Below are 15,044 nucleotides of genomic sequence, written 5' to 3' on the forward strand. Positions count from 1 at the left end.
GAGAGCAGTGTGGCAATAGTGGTCCCTGGAGAACAGACCATGCTGGCAGCAGCCCCCTCCTGAGAGCAGGAAACAGGACACTGAGCAGCATCTTCAATGCTGGAGACAGGGCAATTGGTGGTGTCATCCCTCCCACCCCCAAACCTTGGAAGCCCCCCATCTGGAGGCCCTGAACCTTGGGCAGTAGGGCAGAGATTGTCAGGACCATGGGTCTTCATAAAGGTTTGGACACAGGGACAGCAGGCAGTGGTACTTAGGTGGCCTTTGGTGAGGAAACTGCAAGAGCAGGGGCTTCAGGAGAGGTTACAGGTATAGGGACAGGTAACCTACGGAATCTAGCCCACAGAAGGTGATAAATCTCTTCTAGTGTTCTTGTTTCTTTAGCTATGTTTCTATGTGCCAGAATTAGTTCAGCCCACCACAAAACCTTAACCTCAAGAGGGTGTTTAAAAAACTGAAACTTTACTGCCTCCAGTGGATCAGGAAGGCTGAAATGTTTGAATGTTTTCTACTTACTCAGTAGTAGAAACCCCTCCACAAGACCCTCTCCACTGAAAACACTCGGGGTAGCTAACAAAGAGGTGGCTAACAATAAGGGTTGAGAGCAAGCACTCATAAGACAGACGCACTTCCTCCGATGAAGACATCCGTCTTGTTGTGTCTTTTCTTGGTCTGTCTTTCTATAATGCCTGAACAGTCGAGGCAGGACTTGTGTCCTGTACATTGTATAAAGGAGGACTGTTTTTATTGTAGGCAAATCCAAAGACATCCTTGATAATAAAATCCAATGTAACACCAGAAGACATAACGAAAGCAAAGTAACACCAAGAACAAAAACATAAGGTGTAACATAAGAGAAACATAAGGAGTAAACACTATATTATATAAATTTATTATATAATACACACACGTGTGTGTGTGTGTGTGTGTGTGTGTGTGTGTGTTTGTATATATATAATGTGTGTATATGTGTGTATATATATGTGTGTGTGTATATATATATATATATATATATATATATATATATACATATATATACACACACACATATACATACTCACCTATCTATCTATCTATCTATCTATCTATCTATCTATATATATATATATATACATACATATACCTATATATACACATATACATACATATATATATACAAACACACTCGTTTATATATATATATATATATATATATAGATATATATATATATATATATATATATATATATATATATAGATAGATAGATAGATATATAGAAATATATTTATATATATAAATATATATATATAATGTGTGTGGGTATATATGTATATATGTATATATATATATATATGTATGTATGTATGTATATGTGTGTGTATATATATGTGTGTGTGTGTATGTATGTGTTTCAAGTTTGGTTTATTTGTCACATACACATATTTGTGTATGTATGTATGTATGTACGTGTGTGTGTGTGTGTATATATATGTGTGTGTGTGTTTGTATATGGACATGAGCACAAAACGTGACTCACGCACCCTTGTCCCTTTATTATTATAATGTGTAGAGCAGTTTCTATCATTCCATAGCAAATTCCTGCACCTAAAAAACCTGGCAAATAAAAACTGCTTCCTGTTCCAAAACACGGACTGGAATTTTGGCTCCAAGGATCACAGCATGGATCATACTGAGGCATTCTCTCACTCTGATTCTCTTTCAAGCATGCACATGCACAATAAGCACAGAGCCCATGTTGCGCGCGCACGCGTGAGACCCACTCTCAGTTCCCATGCCAGGGACTTAGCGGGCCGAGCCGGCGGCCACACGCAGGCCCCTGGCAGGAGCTGCGTAGCCAGCTTTACCCACAGCTGCGCTCGCCCTCTCGCAGATTAGAGAGGCGTATCGTGCTGGAGATCCGACTGCAGGGGCACTGAGACAGAAGCGAGATGGCAGAGAGAGAGAGAAAAGGAGAGGTTTTTTGAGTTTCAATATTTAATATTCTGTTGCTTGTAATTTAGTCAGATATGTTTGATAACTGAGTCTCATGTTCACTTTACACAAAGGGACTGGAAAAGAGTATAGAGAACCGCAATGCTCTCAATGTGCCAAATGTATAACAAGAATCCAGTTATTACTTTAATAAACACAATAAACTCCATTCATTGGGGCCACAGCAGCAATTCAAAATTAAGTTGCAGTTGTACTTAAAGCCCAGACACACAGCACATTACTATGTAGAGAGGCTCACTCTCTTGTCTTGCACCTCTGTAATCACAGGAGTTTAAATTTACATTTAAACAAGGACGCCAATTTATGAAGACGGAGAAGAGATAGCAGCAGCTAAAGTCTGGCTTTGTAAACAAGCCGCAAAATGAGCCCAAGGTGCATTTCTCCCTCACATATCTGTTAGTGTGACAATTACATAACCCCCTCCTCCATTAAAGAGGCCTTGATACTGACCCAGGATCAGTATGTCAAGCTGTGATCTCTGGTGGTGAATAGCAGTTTGAGTCACCAGCTCTGCACTCTCTTAGACAATCATCTTGCTGCCAACGACTGCCAAGGGGGCTCTTGGTACCAAGGTGTGTATTCTTTGTAACAGCGTGGTACTCAAGTGTGGTTTCCTATTAGTGAGAATGTCATCAACATGTAGTTGAACAGTGGGATTTGAGTTCATTATGGCAAAAGTGGTCTATTAATACAACATGTTAATAAGGATGGCCCCTGTACACTGCACTGCGGTGTGAGATCAACGCCCAGTGGGAAAAAAAAACAAGGCTGCGCAGGGACACTCACACACACCTACACATACACAAACACACAAAATAATTCCTTGTAGGTTTCGATGGCTACTCAAGTCTATAATACAAATACTTACCACTGATAGACTTTCTTTGGATTCCTTTCAAAATTCCACCAGAGCCATGACATTTAGAGAATATAGAACAGTTAGTTTTAGAGTCGTGTCAAAAATAACATGTGCCCCTCGTTATGTGACTTTTAAAAGCAAGCCGTATTTTAAAAACTGAATTCAAATGTCAAAGCTATTGAAAGGCTATGGAGACATACTGTTACCTGCAAATCAGGAACTTAAGGAGGCTCCCCTGCCCCTCCGACACACACACATACACACGCACGCACGCACGCACGCGTACACGTCTTGAAGCACGCAAGCGCCCACTGTGCCAAACATGAACGGCCTTTGCCGCCTTCAGTGTGATCGCGTCCTTCACTTGACCTGGGCCTCGGTTACAAACACCTAACAGCATTAATAAAATACGGACTTCTAATTATATTTAACACACCAGGAGTAATTAAACACTATCACGTTTTTACTCGTAGTCGTTATGTTTATATGTTCATTTGAAGTCATAGTTGGAGACATAAAATATGTCTAATATGTCTAATAAAAATAATTCTTAAATACGGGCTTTGCTCCAGATGTGTTACTATAACTCATAAACCGTAAAGTGAACAATAAAATGCACGCACGGGACAATATGTAACAGAACCCTTTAATCCATTCGGGTGGAGGCTTGCAGCTGAGCGTGCCATAACGCTGGCGGTCGCAGCAAAATGCCACACGGACACATGCGAAACCAAGGAAAAGTTAATCGCAGTAACATCATAAGTTTAATAAAAGCGAAACACAGGAGGAACGAGCGTGCAGACAGCACAAGGGACCGCGCCGTGGGCTTGCAGCGCTTAGCTGAGGGTTACTTTTTGGAAGGGGGCGGGGGACCGCGACATAACTACGCCTCTCCTACCCAACAATTAACCTTGATGAAATCAAGTGGGTTTCAATTAACGCCAGTGTGCACGGGTTTGACTGGATCTCGTTCTAATGGGGAAAAAGCTATTGCTCAGCATGGATGATGTTGAGAGACAAATGCAGTTTGACCAGACGGTTTGTGTTCCAGCGGAACAAGCGTAGATGAAGCCTGTCTTACTGGAGCGCGGCGGATAAACGTTTTGAGGCAGGATTTGGGACAGGAAAGCGAAATTAATTTCAACACCGGTGTTTGCGTTTTGGTTTCCTGTTCTGGTACCGAAGGATTTCTGCTGTCTCTGGTTCCGCAGCGCAGCTTCCCTGCGTTCGGGCGGCACATGCAAACTGTCCCCTTCGCTGCATCGCCTCTGCGCCCCGGCCACTCGACATGAGGACCGTGTCTTTAGTGTGACAGAAGCGGCGAAAACGGGCAGTTTCATCGGTATATCCCTGTCGTCTGCAACCAGCGTGGGACGGCGAAGTCTTCGTTACACACCGTGCCTATGGTGACCATGGACCAACACGAGATGATGACCGCGTCCAAAAAATCTGTCATTGCTAAGATCTTCAAAGTTCGCAAGAGGCGAGAGATGCTTTTTGTGCAAGTGTGCTTCGTCTGCAGTGTTCTCTTTGTGGCTTGGGGCATGTCAGCACTCCTGACAACAGCAGGTGAGTCGAACACGGGAAGAAGTGCTGCCAAAGCGGGAAACGCAGGGCTGATTGAACGGTGCGGAGCCACGGAGAATTCTGCAGCGTAACCGGCATAAATGCCGGCAATGGTTTCAATAGCTTCAGCATCTGCTGTGATTGCCGGTGCAAAATAGATTCGTAATGCCTTTCAAGGACGCACAATAGACGAAATGAGCACAGTTCAACCCATTTAAGCCTAAAGAATAGTCTTTTCCAGCAGCTGTCTGGATGCTGTCTTACGCACAGTAAGGAGTGCAAGCCTAGTACGCCACGTCCAAACAGATTAATTCAGTAATTCGTTTTTTTTTTTTTATGTCAATTTTACTTGTCTTTTGTCATGTGCTAAATGTACATTTCTTGCTATGGCTAGAATGAACAATTCTCTATCGTCAGTGCTCTGCCACGCTGAGGGCACACTGCGATGCACCTGTCGTGATTTATGGCCTCGACTCTGGAGATATAGGTCAACGCAGGTTCCCGTCCTTTCCGCGTACTGGTAGTTGGCTATGCGTATGTCTGCATGCCGCAGTGAGCCCATATAACGCCGACACGTTTCTAACGAAGTCAAAAAGCGTGTTTTGTTTTTTTTTTTTTAGACGCGTACCTCTCTTCCCCAATGCGCTCAAGGTCAGATTTTAACTTCCAGCACCAGTCACTTCTACAGGCATGACGTTTGGTAAAAAGTGCGTCTTCGCCGGACGAGAGGTATAAGAAATCAGACTCCCTGACTCGGATGATCTGGGGTGTCTCTCATGTCTTCAAACGTTACCCTCAAATCACCATCATCGCGGGTGCGCTGCACGATCTGTCACGCATTCAGTCGTGGCGTGACCACTATATTCGACTTTTTACATTTTCTAACAGTGTTGCAACGTCTATTAGGCGGGTCGCGTCGACGAGAATGTGTACTGGACATGTGCTTAGGGTTTGCTATACTACTCGCACATATGCTCGTGTCAAAACGGACCATGTAACAAGATGACTCCGAATCATTTGGTTCTTCATCGTCAGGTTGCCAGTTGCGTTGATTAAAAAAACAACAAAAAAAACACCGATCTGCGACGTCGGAGTACTGTAGCCATACATTTGAAAGCGCACTTTAAAGTTTTCGATGTACTCTAGCGTTACATAAACGAAAACCGATTATAAAAGCAACCAATCACGTGTTTAAAAAAAAAAAAAAAAAAAAGACCATAATTTTAGTTTATTTACTGTTGATTCAACTTTGACAAACCTCGAGGCAACCATATGGTAATCTGAATAAAACGCCCTATGATTAACAACGTGACTTCCTGTCGCACAAAACCCGAAACGTTTCAGAATATACAATCGGTTGGAATTTTACTAGAAATTAGCCCTGACTTGGCATTGCCTTAACCATAAGCACGCCGGATCGGATTACTCTTTCCTCTGTAGTAGTGAATTAAGGTTAGCCTATTTTTGCCGATCTGTCAATAAAGCGTCAAAAAAGCTAAATTTGATACGTTGACCGTATCGTAGAAAAAACACTATTCCCCCACGCCCCCCAACTCGGAAAGCCGGTTTAAATACGTTTGTTCAGATTGCGTTCTCAAGAAAATCCCACTCAAATTGGTCTTGGTATATTGGTCATTATACTACTGAGTTTGTGGGCTTACTCAGCCCAAGGGTGTTTGTGAGGCGTGCAGTTACACAGCTCACTATTTTGCACTAACGTTTCCGTCTGTGGTGTCTTCCTAAAATCTGCATGTTACAATCTTGTTAGTGTTGCCTTTGTGAATCAGCTGTTTATTAATTGTAAAATTTATAAACGTTTCCTGTTTTTCACTGTGGGGCATAAAATGTGATTAAGGTTTTTTGTTTTTTTTTTCCATCCGGAGAGAACGCGCTATTGTAAATTGCTCTGGACAAGAGCGTCTACTCAATACTGTAAATGTACATCTAGCTCTGCTGTAAAGTCCTCACTATGAAAGATGCTGAACTCTGCTGCACTCTCTCTCCCTCATACTCACTTTATTATTGTAATTCCTTCCCTATTGCAGTATCAGGACAACCCCTTAAACTGTAGTTAATTCCTGGGTCCTCACAGTTGGGTCTTGCCCATGTGGACGACAGCTTGTTCGGTGCAACGGTCCCCATGTTCTAGAATTCTGTCTGGCAGCATCTCCATAAATTCTGTCACATTATCCCATCTGAACACCTCCCTCCTGTCTCTAGAACGCCACTTGCCCCACTTGGCTCGTCCTTCACTTTGCCATTTGTTGTACTGTTACGTTGTAAAGGGACCTTGCGTGTGTGTGAGGTGCTGTATAAATAAAACTGTTATTATAGAAGCTGCAGCTCTAAGATGGTGACCTTTTCAAAAAGAGGAATTGAAGTCCCCTGTCGATCAGTTCAGGTGTGAGTTTGACCTGCTCTATCTGAAAATGAAAGCACGTGTGCACCCACAGGGGACACGCGTGTTCTTCGTAACGTAATCCTGTGTAGGTGATCCCCGCTGGTGGGTTAGGTCAGTTGTAATCTAGGTCCTGCGTCCTTTTAACGTTTCCTTTCTACAACAGCAATATCGGGGCTTTTGTCGAGGGCACAACTGAAATCGTCCTCCGGTGACGAGTTCTTATTGCGTCTGTCTGTTGATGACATGACTAATGATGATCAGGACTTCAGCCAAATGGAGGTCAGTGGTGGGTGTCATAGAAACAGGAGAACAGCGACGCTTAGGCCAACGACTCCTGTGCGGACGCCCGCTTGTTGCTGCGATGCACGGTTTGCAGCTCTCCAGATGGACTTTTTCCAGTGAACAGTTTCCTTAAACTCACTTAACTGGGCCAAAGTGCTGGTGGGCTGGTGACCTCATGGTCTTGCTGTCATATTTCGGCACATATTGATGTAAGGGACGTGCCTCGGGCCATTTCATGCACGTCAACCCGAGTGACCACGCACTGAAGCGTAACAGCGCTACAGTCTGAATTTGTAGGTCTGAGCTCACCTGTAATCGGTGAAGTTTTTCTGTTCTGGTTGGCTTTCTGTTTTCGGCTGTTCCAATCCCATTGTTGAAAGATTTCATTCTAGAGGCTATCAGGACTCTTACAGGAGATAGAAACCTGGTGTAATGCTGCCCAGTGTAGCTGTTTCCTGACTGTAATCCTATCATGTGTGCAGTAGTCCTCCTATAACTTGAGATTAGGTTAATGGTTTTAAGGCAGACTTTTTGGCCATGTTTAGTTCTTGGCTAATTGGCTTGGCAAATGAACTACCCTGCCCCCCCCCCCCTTTTTTTTTTTTTTTTCTTTTTTTGTATATTTGAGGTTCTTTCACAAACTTTTCATTGAGGCTTTTGATTTCCTCAAAAATAAAAATGGTTAAATGAATACAAAGGTCTGAAACCCTAGAACTGTGTACAAACATTTAACACTCAAATACAATGGGTAAACTAGCAATACAAATAGGATGTAATAGAATACAGCAATATTGGGCGTTAAGTACCAGGGCAGTTCTGAAGTGGATCCAGTACAGAATTATTGAAATAATTTGCAAAAAGTTGCCATAGAACAAAATGTACTGGGGCTTCTTTTTTTTTTTTTTTCTTCTTCTTTTTTTTTTCTCTTCTCCAAATGGAAGGTGCTGCCTTTTCAGCATTGAGTGGGCTGGTGACGGTTTAATTGACCTACTGTCAATTTTTGTAAGGGGTTTCTGGCACCTGAATGGGCTAAATAAAAGCCACATGCCTGCATCTTTTAATATTTTTGAAAACATGAACCTGATTATTTCCTTTGAAATGGCAGTGACCTTGAGAAATGAGTTATGGTCACTAAAAGCTATTCAGTTTAGTCAGGTGGGCCTTATTTAGCTTGATGACATGGAAAAGATATTCCACAGAAAGGAGTTAATGTATAGACAGATGGACAAAGTGAATTAATAAAAGGCATTTTAATAGTTAAATGTTTATTGGCTAGCAAGGTGTGTGTGAGGGCTGCTTTAGTTATCTGGTTAATGAACTGATGCCTCCTGGATAACTTGATTGGCAGGATTTTTTCCAGCCTAGCAAAATTAAATACATCATACACAACCAATCATCTACCACACGTTCAACAGTACAGTTGCATACTATGTGTATGTGCTATATATTAATATAGTATGTGGCTATACTCTTGAATGGGTGTAGTAGATGATTGTCCATGAGAGTAATATGTACAACACCCGTTCAGCAGTACAGCTACATATTGTGCATGATGTATACATAATCATCTACTGCACCCATTCACCAGTACAGTTGCATACTATATCACCTGACTTGGGTCCAATGACACGAGTTGGTTGTGGACGCACTCTTAATTCTTCACCTCGGCGTTTGCTAGGTTGATGAGGTAACGTGGTATCTTTATTTTCCATATCAGAGAATGCTTAACGCAGACAAGTAACTACAGTTTGCATATGAAGCTGCTTGATATTAAGATGGATTTCTCTTTTTAAATGTGAGCCAAGTTTTACAAAAAGTGACCGTTTTTACTGTAATTTCAGTTTGTGGTTTTTCTTTCCTCGTAACCTATCTTGTATGTTCACAATAGTTTTACTTTAACTCACTGTTTGTGGTAGCACAAAGCATGTGTGAACCCTTCAGTTACAAGTGGATAGTCAGTGACGGGTGGGTGGTCAGTTCTCATAGCTTCTCTATATGACGTGGAAAGCCAGAGAGGCCTGAAATCATCTTAGAACTATGAAGCAAATATATGACTTCAACTTTTGTATTTCGATCAAATCCCATTTTGTTTTTGTATGAACTTGCGTCATCTTGTGTAGTTTACCATACAAACTTTGCTGCTAACAGTTAGGGGTTTAGTAGAGTAACTTTAACACAGACACATGTTTTAACCAGATAGAGAACTCATTGGGGATCTTGACTTCAGTACAGAATATAAAGTCTGACAATATAACGGTACAGTTTAATGTTCATCCATGCCAGATGGATCAATGTAGAGGATGAAGCACTTCCTGCACTTCTCTTGTACTGAGCTCCTCAGGAGAAAAATGGAAACTATAGAAAGGTCTCTACTCCCTCCCACATCTCTAGAATTTTCTATATACTGCAGAAATACTGAATGTGTCCTGTATTTTTAAGCTTTGGCTTCAAATGGTGCTTGACCTCCCAGGTTCCTTTGCTCCTCTGACCTGGGTCACGGCACACCCGTATATGGCCAAGAAGCAGGAAGAGTGGAGCCCTATTAATTACATTTAAAAACAAGAAAGATTGAAAGATTACATGGGGTTGGCGTGTGCGGAGGGGATGGTCGATCTCCCACCACGGAGGAGGAAGCACAGCGAGTGGAGGTGGCAAGCTTTCAGTGGTGGTAATGGCCCTTTTCCATCTTCTAACAACAGCCGGGACTTGATGAAAGACCCGTGGGGCGTGCCGGCAGTAGGCATGGCCCTCCACAGCTCTCCTGACTGCGCTTGTAATGATCTGGGAGAGGTTGATAAAAGACAAAAGAAAAATCGTGCTTCCCTTCATCCCTCTCTTCCCTGCCCCCTCTCAATCAATCGAATACTGCCTGGATGTCCCTGCTGGGTTTTTTTTTTTTTTGTGTGTGTGTGTGTGTGTGTGTGTGTGTGTGTGTGTGTGTGTGTGTGTGTGTGTGTGTGTGTTTTTATCGAGACAAAAGGAAGGCTTCTAAATCACCCATGTCCCCATTGTGACTTCTGCTTTATTGATGGCTGGGAGCAGGGCACTGCAAGCACGAGGCTAAATCAGGCAGAATTGGCCCCCCAACAGATGGACAATTGTCTGAGTGGGTTTTTTTTCCCTTCTTTCCACGGAGAAGTAAGAGGCAGGTCTAGCGCCGGCTGCTGCCAGCATGCTAACGCGGCAGCGGAGAGGAAAAGGGGCCAGAAAGGTGCAAGAGGTGAATCGTTCAGCCCAGAGCTCAGGACACGGGATGCAGCAGGGAGCGACGCCCTTCCTCGGGCCGTCTGTCCGCAGAGCACGTCTGGATGGTACATTTTCGTGATGCATCATTGTGTAACTGGCCCATTAAAAACAACCTGCATTCTTCTCGTGTCTCCAAGGTTGTTCGGCTGCTGGATAGGGACTGCAAAACGCCCAGCATGATGCATAAGGTTCTTGGTTATAAGCATCATGTTATTGGGTCTGGGTGCTCAGAGGAGGGAAATTTCCAAGTTAGTATAGAGTGTAATTCTCCTTTGCTGTTTGGCTCTGCATTAATAACGGTTCTCTGTGATCTGGTCGCTGCGATCCACAATCCATTTTATGTAATGTCCACAATCCAATCCAAAGTAACCCCGTGTGCCATTCCTTCCACTTTTGCCCCCACCAGTTTGTTCAGAAGTCATGCTTACATAAATATGTACAGTCTCTGCTTTCTAAATATGAACAGAATATGAACAATTCTCAGACTGCGTCTGCATGACTGTTTGGCTGGAGTGAACTCAGTCACCAAGTCAGTGGGACAGTCCAAGCTAATCGCATTCTGAGCACATGTGCATCAACACCCATGCTTTTAAACACAATTGCAGTAATACACAATCATCCCTCAGAACGAGGACACATTTAACGTCAGGCATGGACATGACAGAGTGAACAAATCCAGCCTAGTCTGTTGATGTCCTATAATAAAATGGCGAGCTCTCATTGGAAGGGCGTGGTGTGGAAGTGGAATATCTCTGAGCTGATTGGATAAGCATTCCCGGTCACAGCCTGTACGTACTGAGCCTATACTTGTTAGTCAGAACTGCAGCTTGATTGAGCAGAGAGTGCCAAACCCTCCTGCGCTGTTGGCAATCAGCACTCACCTGCTTGTTAGAACTTTTGACTGACGTGCTGAATTCGTGTTCCCAAACAAAAAATAAAGCTTGAATTTAGAATTACGAGAGACATCTTCATTGATTCAATCCTGAAACTGGATACACCTGACGATGTTTTGATTTTATTTTTATCTATCTGTAGTTCTTTTGAAGTGCAGGAGAAATGCCCTTCACACACACAGTAAGCAGCATGTGTTTCTGAACACACATCATGCGTTGTTTTGGTTTTACTTATTTTTGTTGCTGTGACACAAGCAAGTGGAGATGATTAAGTCTGTCCTCCCCTACCCCTCCAGGTCATGGCATGGTGGCAGAAGGAGGCGGGGCAGAGGCGGGGCATAAACACTGGGGGCGGAGACTGATGGCCTCGGCGGATGACAACGAGACCGAGGAGAGGAGCTGCACCGAGCCGGGTAGGAGAGGAGGCCCCTGTGCTACACGGTCCTGGCCCCAAATCCTCATAGCCTTTGCCATCTTTACAGTTCCAGGCCCATTTGGGATTTGACAAGCCACTGTAGAATAGCGTCCTGTGCTTTGTCATAGGCCACACTGCATAGCCCATTGCTTAGGCATGTCAGGTGACTCTGGCTGTAAATGGTTGAGTATCCCCACAAAAAAAAGAACACGTAAATGTATCCAAATGGGCTGAAACATACTGCATGGTTGCGGAAGGTTCAGTGTGGCTGTGCACCAAAAAAATGCTGCTGCTTCCTGATACAAACAAATCGTGTCTGTGTGTGCAGAACATGTCTGCCCTCAGCACAAGCACTTTTCGTATTTGAGGACGTGTCCTGGAACTTGCGGAAGACCGTGACCGCGGAGTTGTCGGGGAACAGCACTGGACCATAAGGAAAACCGATCCCCCTCTGCGTGGGTCGGGATTGAGTTCCTCGTGCCAGAATGCCAACAGATGGATCTATTAGAGGCCTGTGACATACATGGTCCAAATGGATCCAAAATGGAAATGCATTTAGAGCCAATGGGGTTACACTTAAGTGGGTACACATTGGGGGCAGTGTGTTGACGACCTAAGGATTTAAAGCTTGTTTTGTCGCTTTTGACAGAAGATTCTAGTCCTGTTTAGGTCCTGTGTGGAGACTCTCAAGGTGCTGCAGATCTGTGGGCATGCCTGAAATGACGGATGTCGAATCGGAGCAGGGGAAAATATCCTTATTAAACAGTCAAGTAAAATTTAAAAGTAAATCAGTAAATTTGACATTTGAGTTTAAATCATAGCCTGTGCCGTTTGGCGGGCAGTCATTGTGACCTGCACGTCACTTTAATGTTTATGCATTTAATCTAACTGCATCAGAAGTGAAATACCTTTGTTTGGGCCAACTTCTGTTTCTGTATTCAAAACCTATGCAGTGAGGACCTCTCGTGTGTGGTTGTGTGTGGGTTTTTTTTTGGTTTTTTTTTTGTCTTTGGTTTCAGCTTGTGTTTGACTTTATTTGGACTGTGCTGCATGACTTTCATTTTCAGGCTTTGTTTGCATGTGATGCAAATTCTCATCTGGCACAGGATTCTGCGAGTGCTTAGGCTGAGACTGCAGACGCCCCAGCTCTGCATCCTGTCGCATTTTGCTTTGCAGTGTTGCCCTGTGAATCTCGTTAACGTGGCTTACTCTTCCGAAGACAACCTGTTGATAAACTCACATCGTCACTATCCCACCTGTGATGTCACGGGAGAGCCACCTCCATCCATGCGTGTAATTTATGCTGGGGACGTGTCCCCACCGTTTTTCTGAAATTGCCGATTGTGTCCCCACCACTTTTAGAAGGTGTAATCCGAAAATAATTTATCTGCTTGGTGCAGATAACTGTCCAAACAGTCAGGGAATATGACCAAAAGAATCTGACTTCTGTTGGTCACATGATGCCAAGATAATAAACGCAGCACAACTGGCACATTTTAATCAAAAATAATAATGCATTCTACTGTGAATGTTTTGCATTGCTGATGCTTCCTGTATTCGGTGCCGACGAGCGCGGCCATAAAACCTTCCGTGAGCCTCGTCCTTTCAGACTCGGTGCCGATTTCTTAAAAGGAACACGAATTTGAGGGGCAGCTGAACTGAAAACTACACCTGGTCCGCGTTCTTGTTCTCCACACGCGACTTCTAGGCTAAGTTTTTGCCCGTACCTTCATAAACGGCTCCTGAGCCGTCCCGTCCACCGTAGACTCCTCGGTCCTGTTCCCTTTTTTTTAACGTTCGTCTTGCATTCCTCCTGTGTACGCTACAGCATAAACCATATCTTTCTTAAACGGCTGTTATTCCGGGAAAGGCAGTTCTCCAAAAAGAGTTTGGCACATTCCTGCCTTCCACACCACCGTTCTCAGTACGTCTCCCCTCATTATTGATTTATTATTGCAAATAGGAGGTTTCTCCCCACTTGCTGTGTCCAAATAAACCTCCAGCAGGTGTAGTTTACTGTACAGTACGCGGAAATGATCAGTGCCCTGTTTTGGTGCGATTTTGATATTGTGGTCGGTGTCTCATTTAAGTCCTTCCTATAGGAAGCATCCATTTCGTGTGTGTGTGGGGTTTCATCTTGGTCCACTCTGTATGGGTGATGTTATGTAAGGCTTTTTCCTTTGTGGCTCGGGCCGCTGGTTTCACAATTGCGTGATGGTCATTACGAGGCCATAATAAGCCTGCAGCTTGGGCAAATCCTCTGCGACCGGCGGTCTGCTAATGCAGGGGGGCATGTCTTGCTTTTTGTCCTGATTACATAAAAGATCAGTGTGTTGTTGTTTTTTTCCGCTTTTAATCATACGGTTTTATTTGAAATATTAACGTCACACGCGGGGGGAGGCAAGAAAACTGGGACGCAGTGGAAGGCGACTTGTGGATGCAAAGGCCTGCTTTCGTTGTCCGTTCTGTTCCGAGGAGTACAGCGACTTCTCGCGAACTGTGATAGCTCTTCAAATGATGGTGGCTGCTTTGCTATTCAGGCCAAAATGGCAAACGGAGGCCACTGTGATTAGCACTGGGAACAAAGCGAGACCTTGCTCAAGTTTCGCCTTGAGTTTTATCTACGACCCTTTTATGCAGTGCTTGGACGTATCTACGCAGCATGGAAGATATTTGGGTCATCACTGCTCTTAACGTGATATTGCTAATTATGTAAATATCGCTTCAGCTACACCGGGCTTTTACTTGCATTTCAGAAGCCGAGGCATCTCTATATGTAGGTGCCATTTTGCTGTCTGCATTCTTTGTAAGTCATTCGAGATAACAACCAAATCAATGTGGTTGTAAATGTAGCTTTTTCTAATCAATGTGCGACAATTCACTCGTGTAGTTTCTGTTAAGTGACTCTGGCTAACCGCACTCCGTTAAACGTTGGTAAACCGCCGGCAGCTGGATAGATGCCCCGACGGGCCGAGTTTAGAACCCAGGTCCGAAGAGAAGTTGGCCCGCTAACCCCGGCAGGTAGTGGCGTTATAACCGGGGCTCAGGCATTCTTTGCCTCTGCGTCCCTGCTCTTTGTCCCGGCTGGCCTTATCTGAACACTCTCCAGCTAACTAAGCTTTCTTTTCATGCCCTGCTCAAATTTCATGTCCCGTCTGTGAAGCGCCATCAGGGCGGAGTCCCTAACGAGTTCTTCCCAGGAGTTGGCACGCGGGTTGACGGGACTGGGTGAATGGGCAAAAAAAGCAGAGCTCTTTAATAATCATGTCCTCAGCTGTGTAGTTATACTGTGTATAACTATGTATGCGACAAATAAAACTTTGAACTTAGTTTGCATGATATTCGGGAGGGCAGTATTGACAAGGTAGTTATTTTAGCAGATATTTACT

General features: G+C 44.0%; 1 protein-coding gene across 3 annotated transcripts in view; it reads left to right on the plus strand.

Moving 5' to 3' along the window:
- Nucleotides 1-3,640: 3,640 nt before the first annotated feature.
- slc24a4b (solute carrier family 24 member 4b) overlaps nucleotides 3,641-15,044 on the plus strand; it is a 33,587-nt gene continuing 22,183 nt past the window's right edge. Inside the window, exons 1-2 of one of the 3 annotated variants that reach the window (XM_027015060.2) lie at nucleotides 3,641-4,421; nucleotides 11,537-11,653. In XM_027015060.2, coding sequence (XP_026870861.2) covers nucleotides 4,256-4,421; nucleotides 11,537-11,653 — 283 coding nt within the window. In that variant the 5' untranslated portion in view covers nucleotides 3,641-4,255. Of the gene's footprint in view, nucleotides 4,422-11,536; nucleotides 11,654-12,057; nucleotides 12,439-15,044 lie in introns of those variants that run through there. The other 2 variants (XM_027015069.2, XM_027015098.2) reach the window with 2 other exon arrangements.

The sequence above is a fragment of the Electrophorus electricus genome, chromosome 3 (assembly GCF_013358815.1).
Source record: "Electrophorus electricus isolate fEleEle1 chromosome 3, fEleEle1.pri, whole genome shotgun sequence".
Lineage (NCBI taxonomy): Eukaryota > Metazoa > Chordata > Actinopteri > Gymnotiformes > Gymnotidae > Electrophorus > Electrophorus electricus.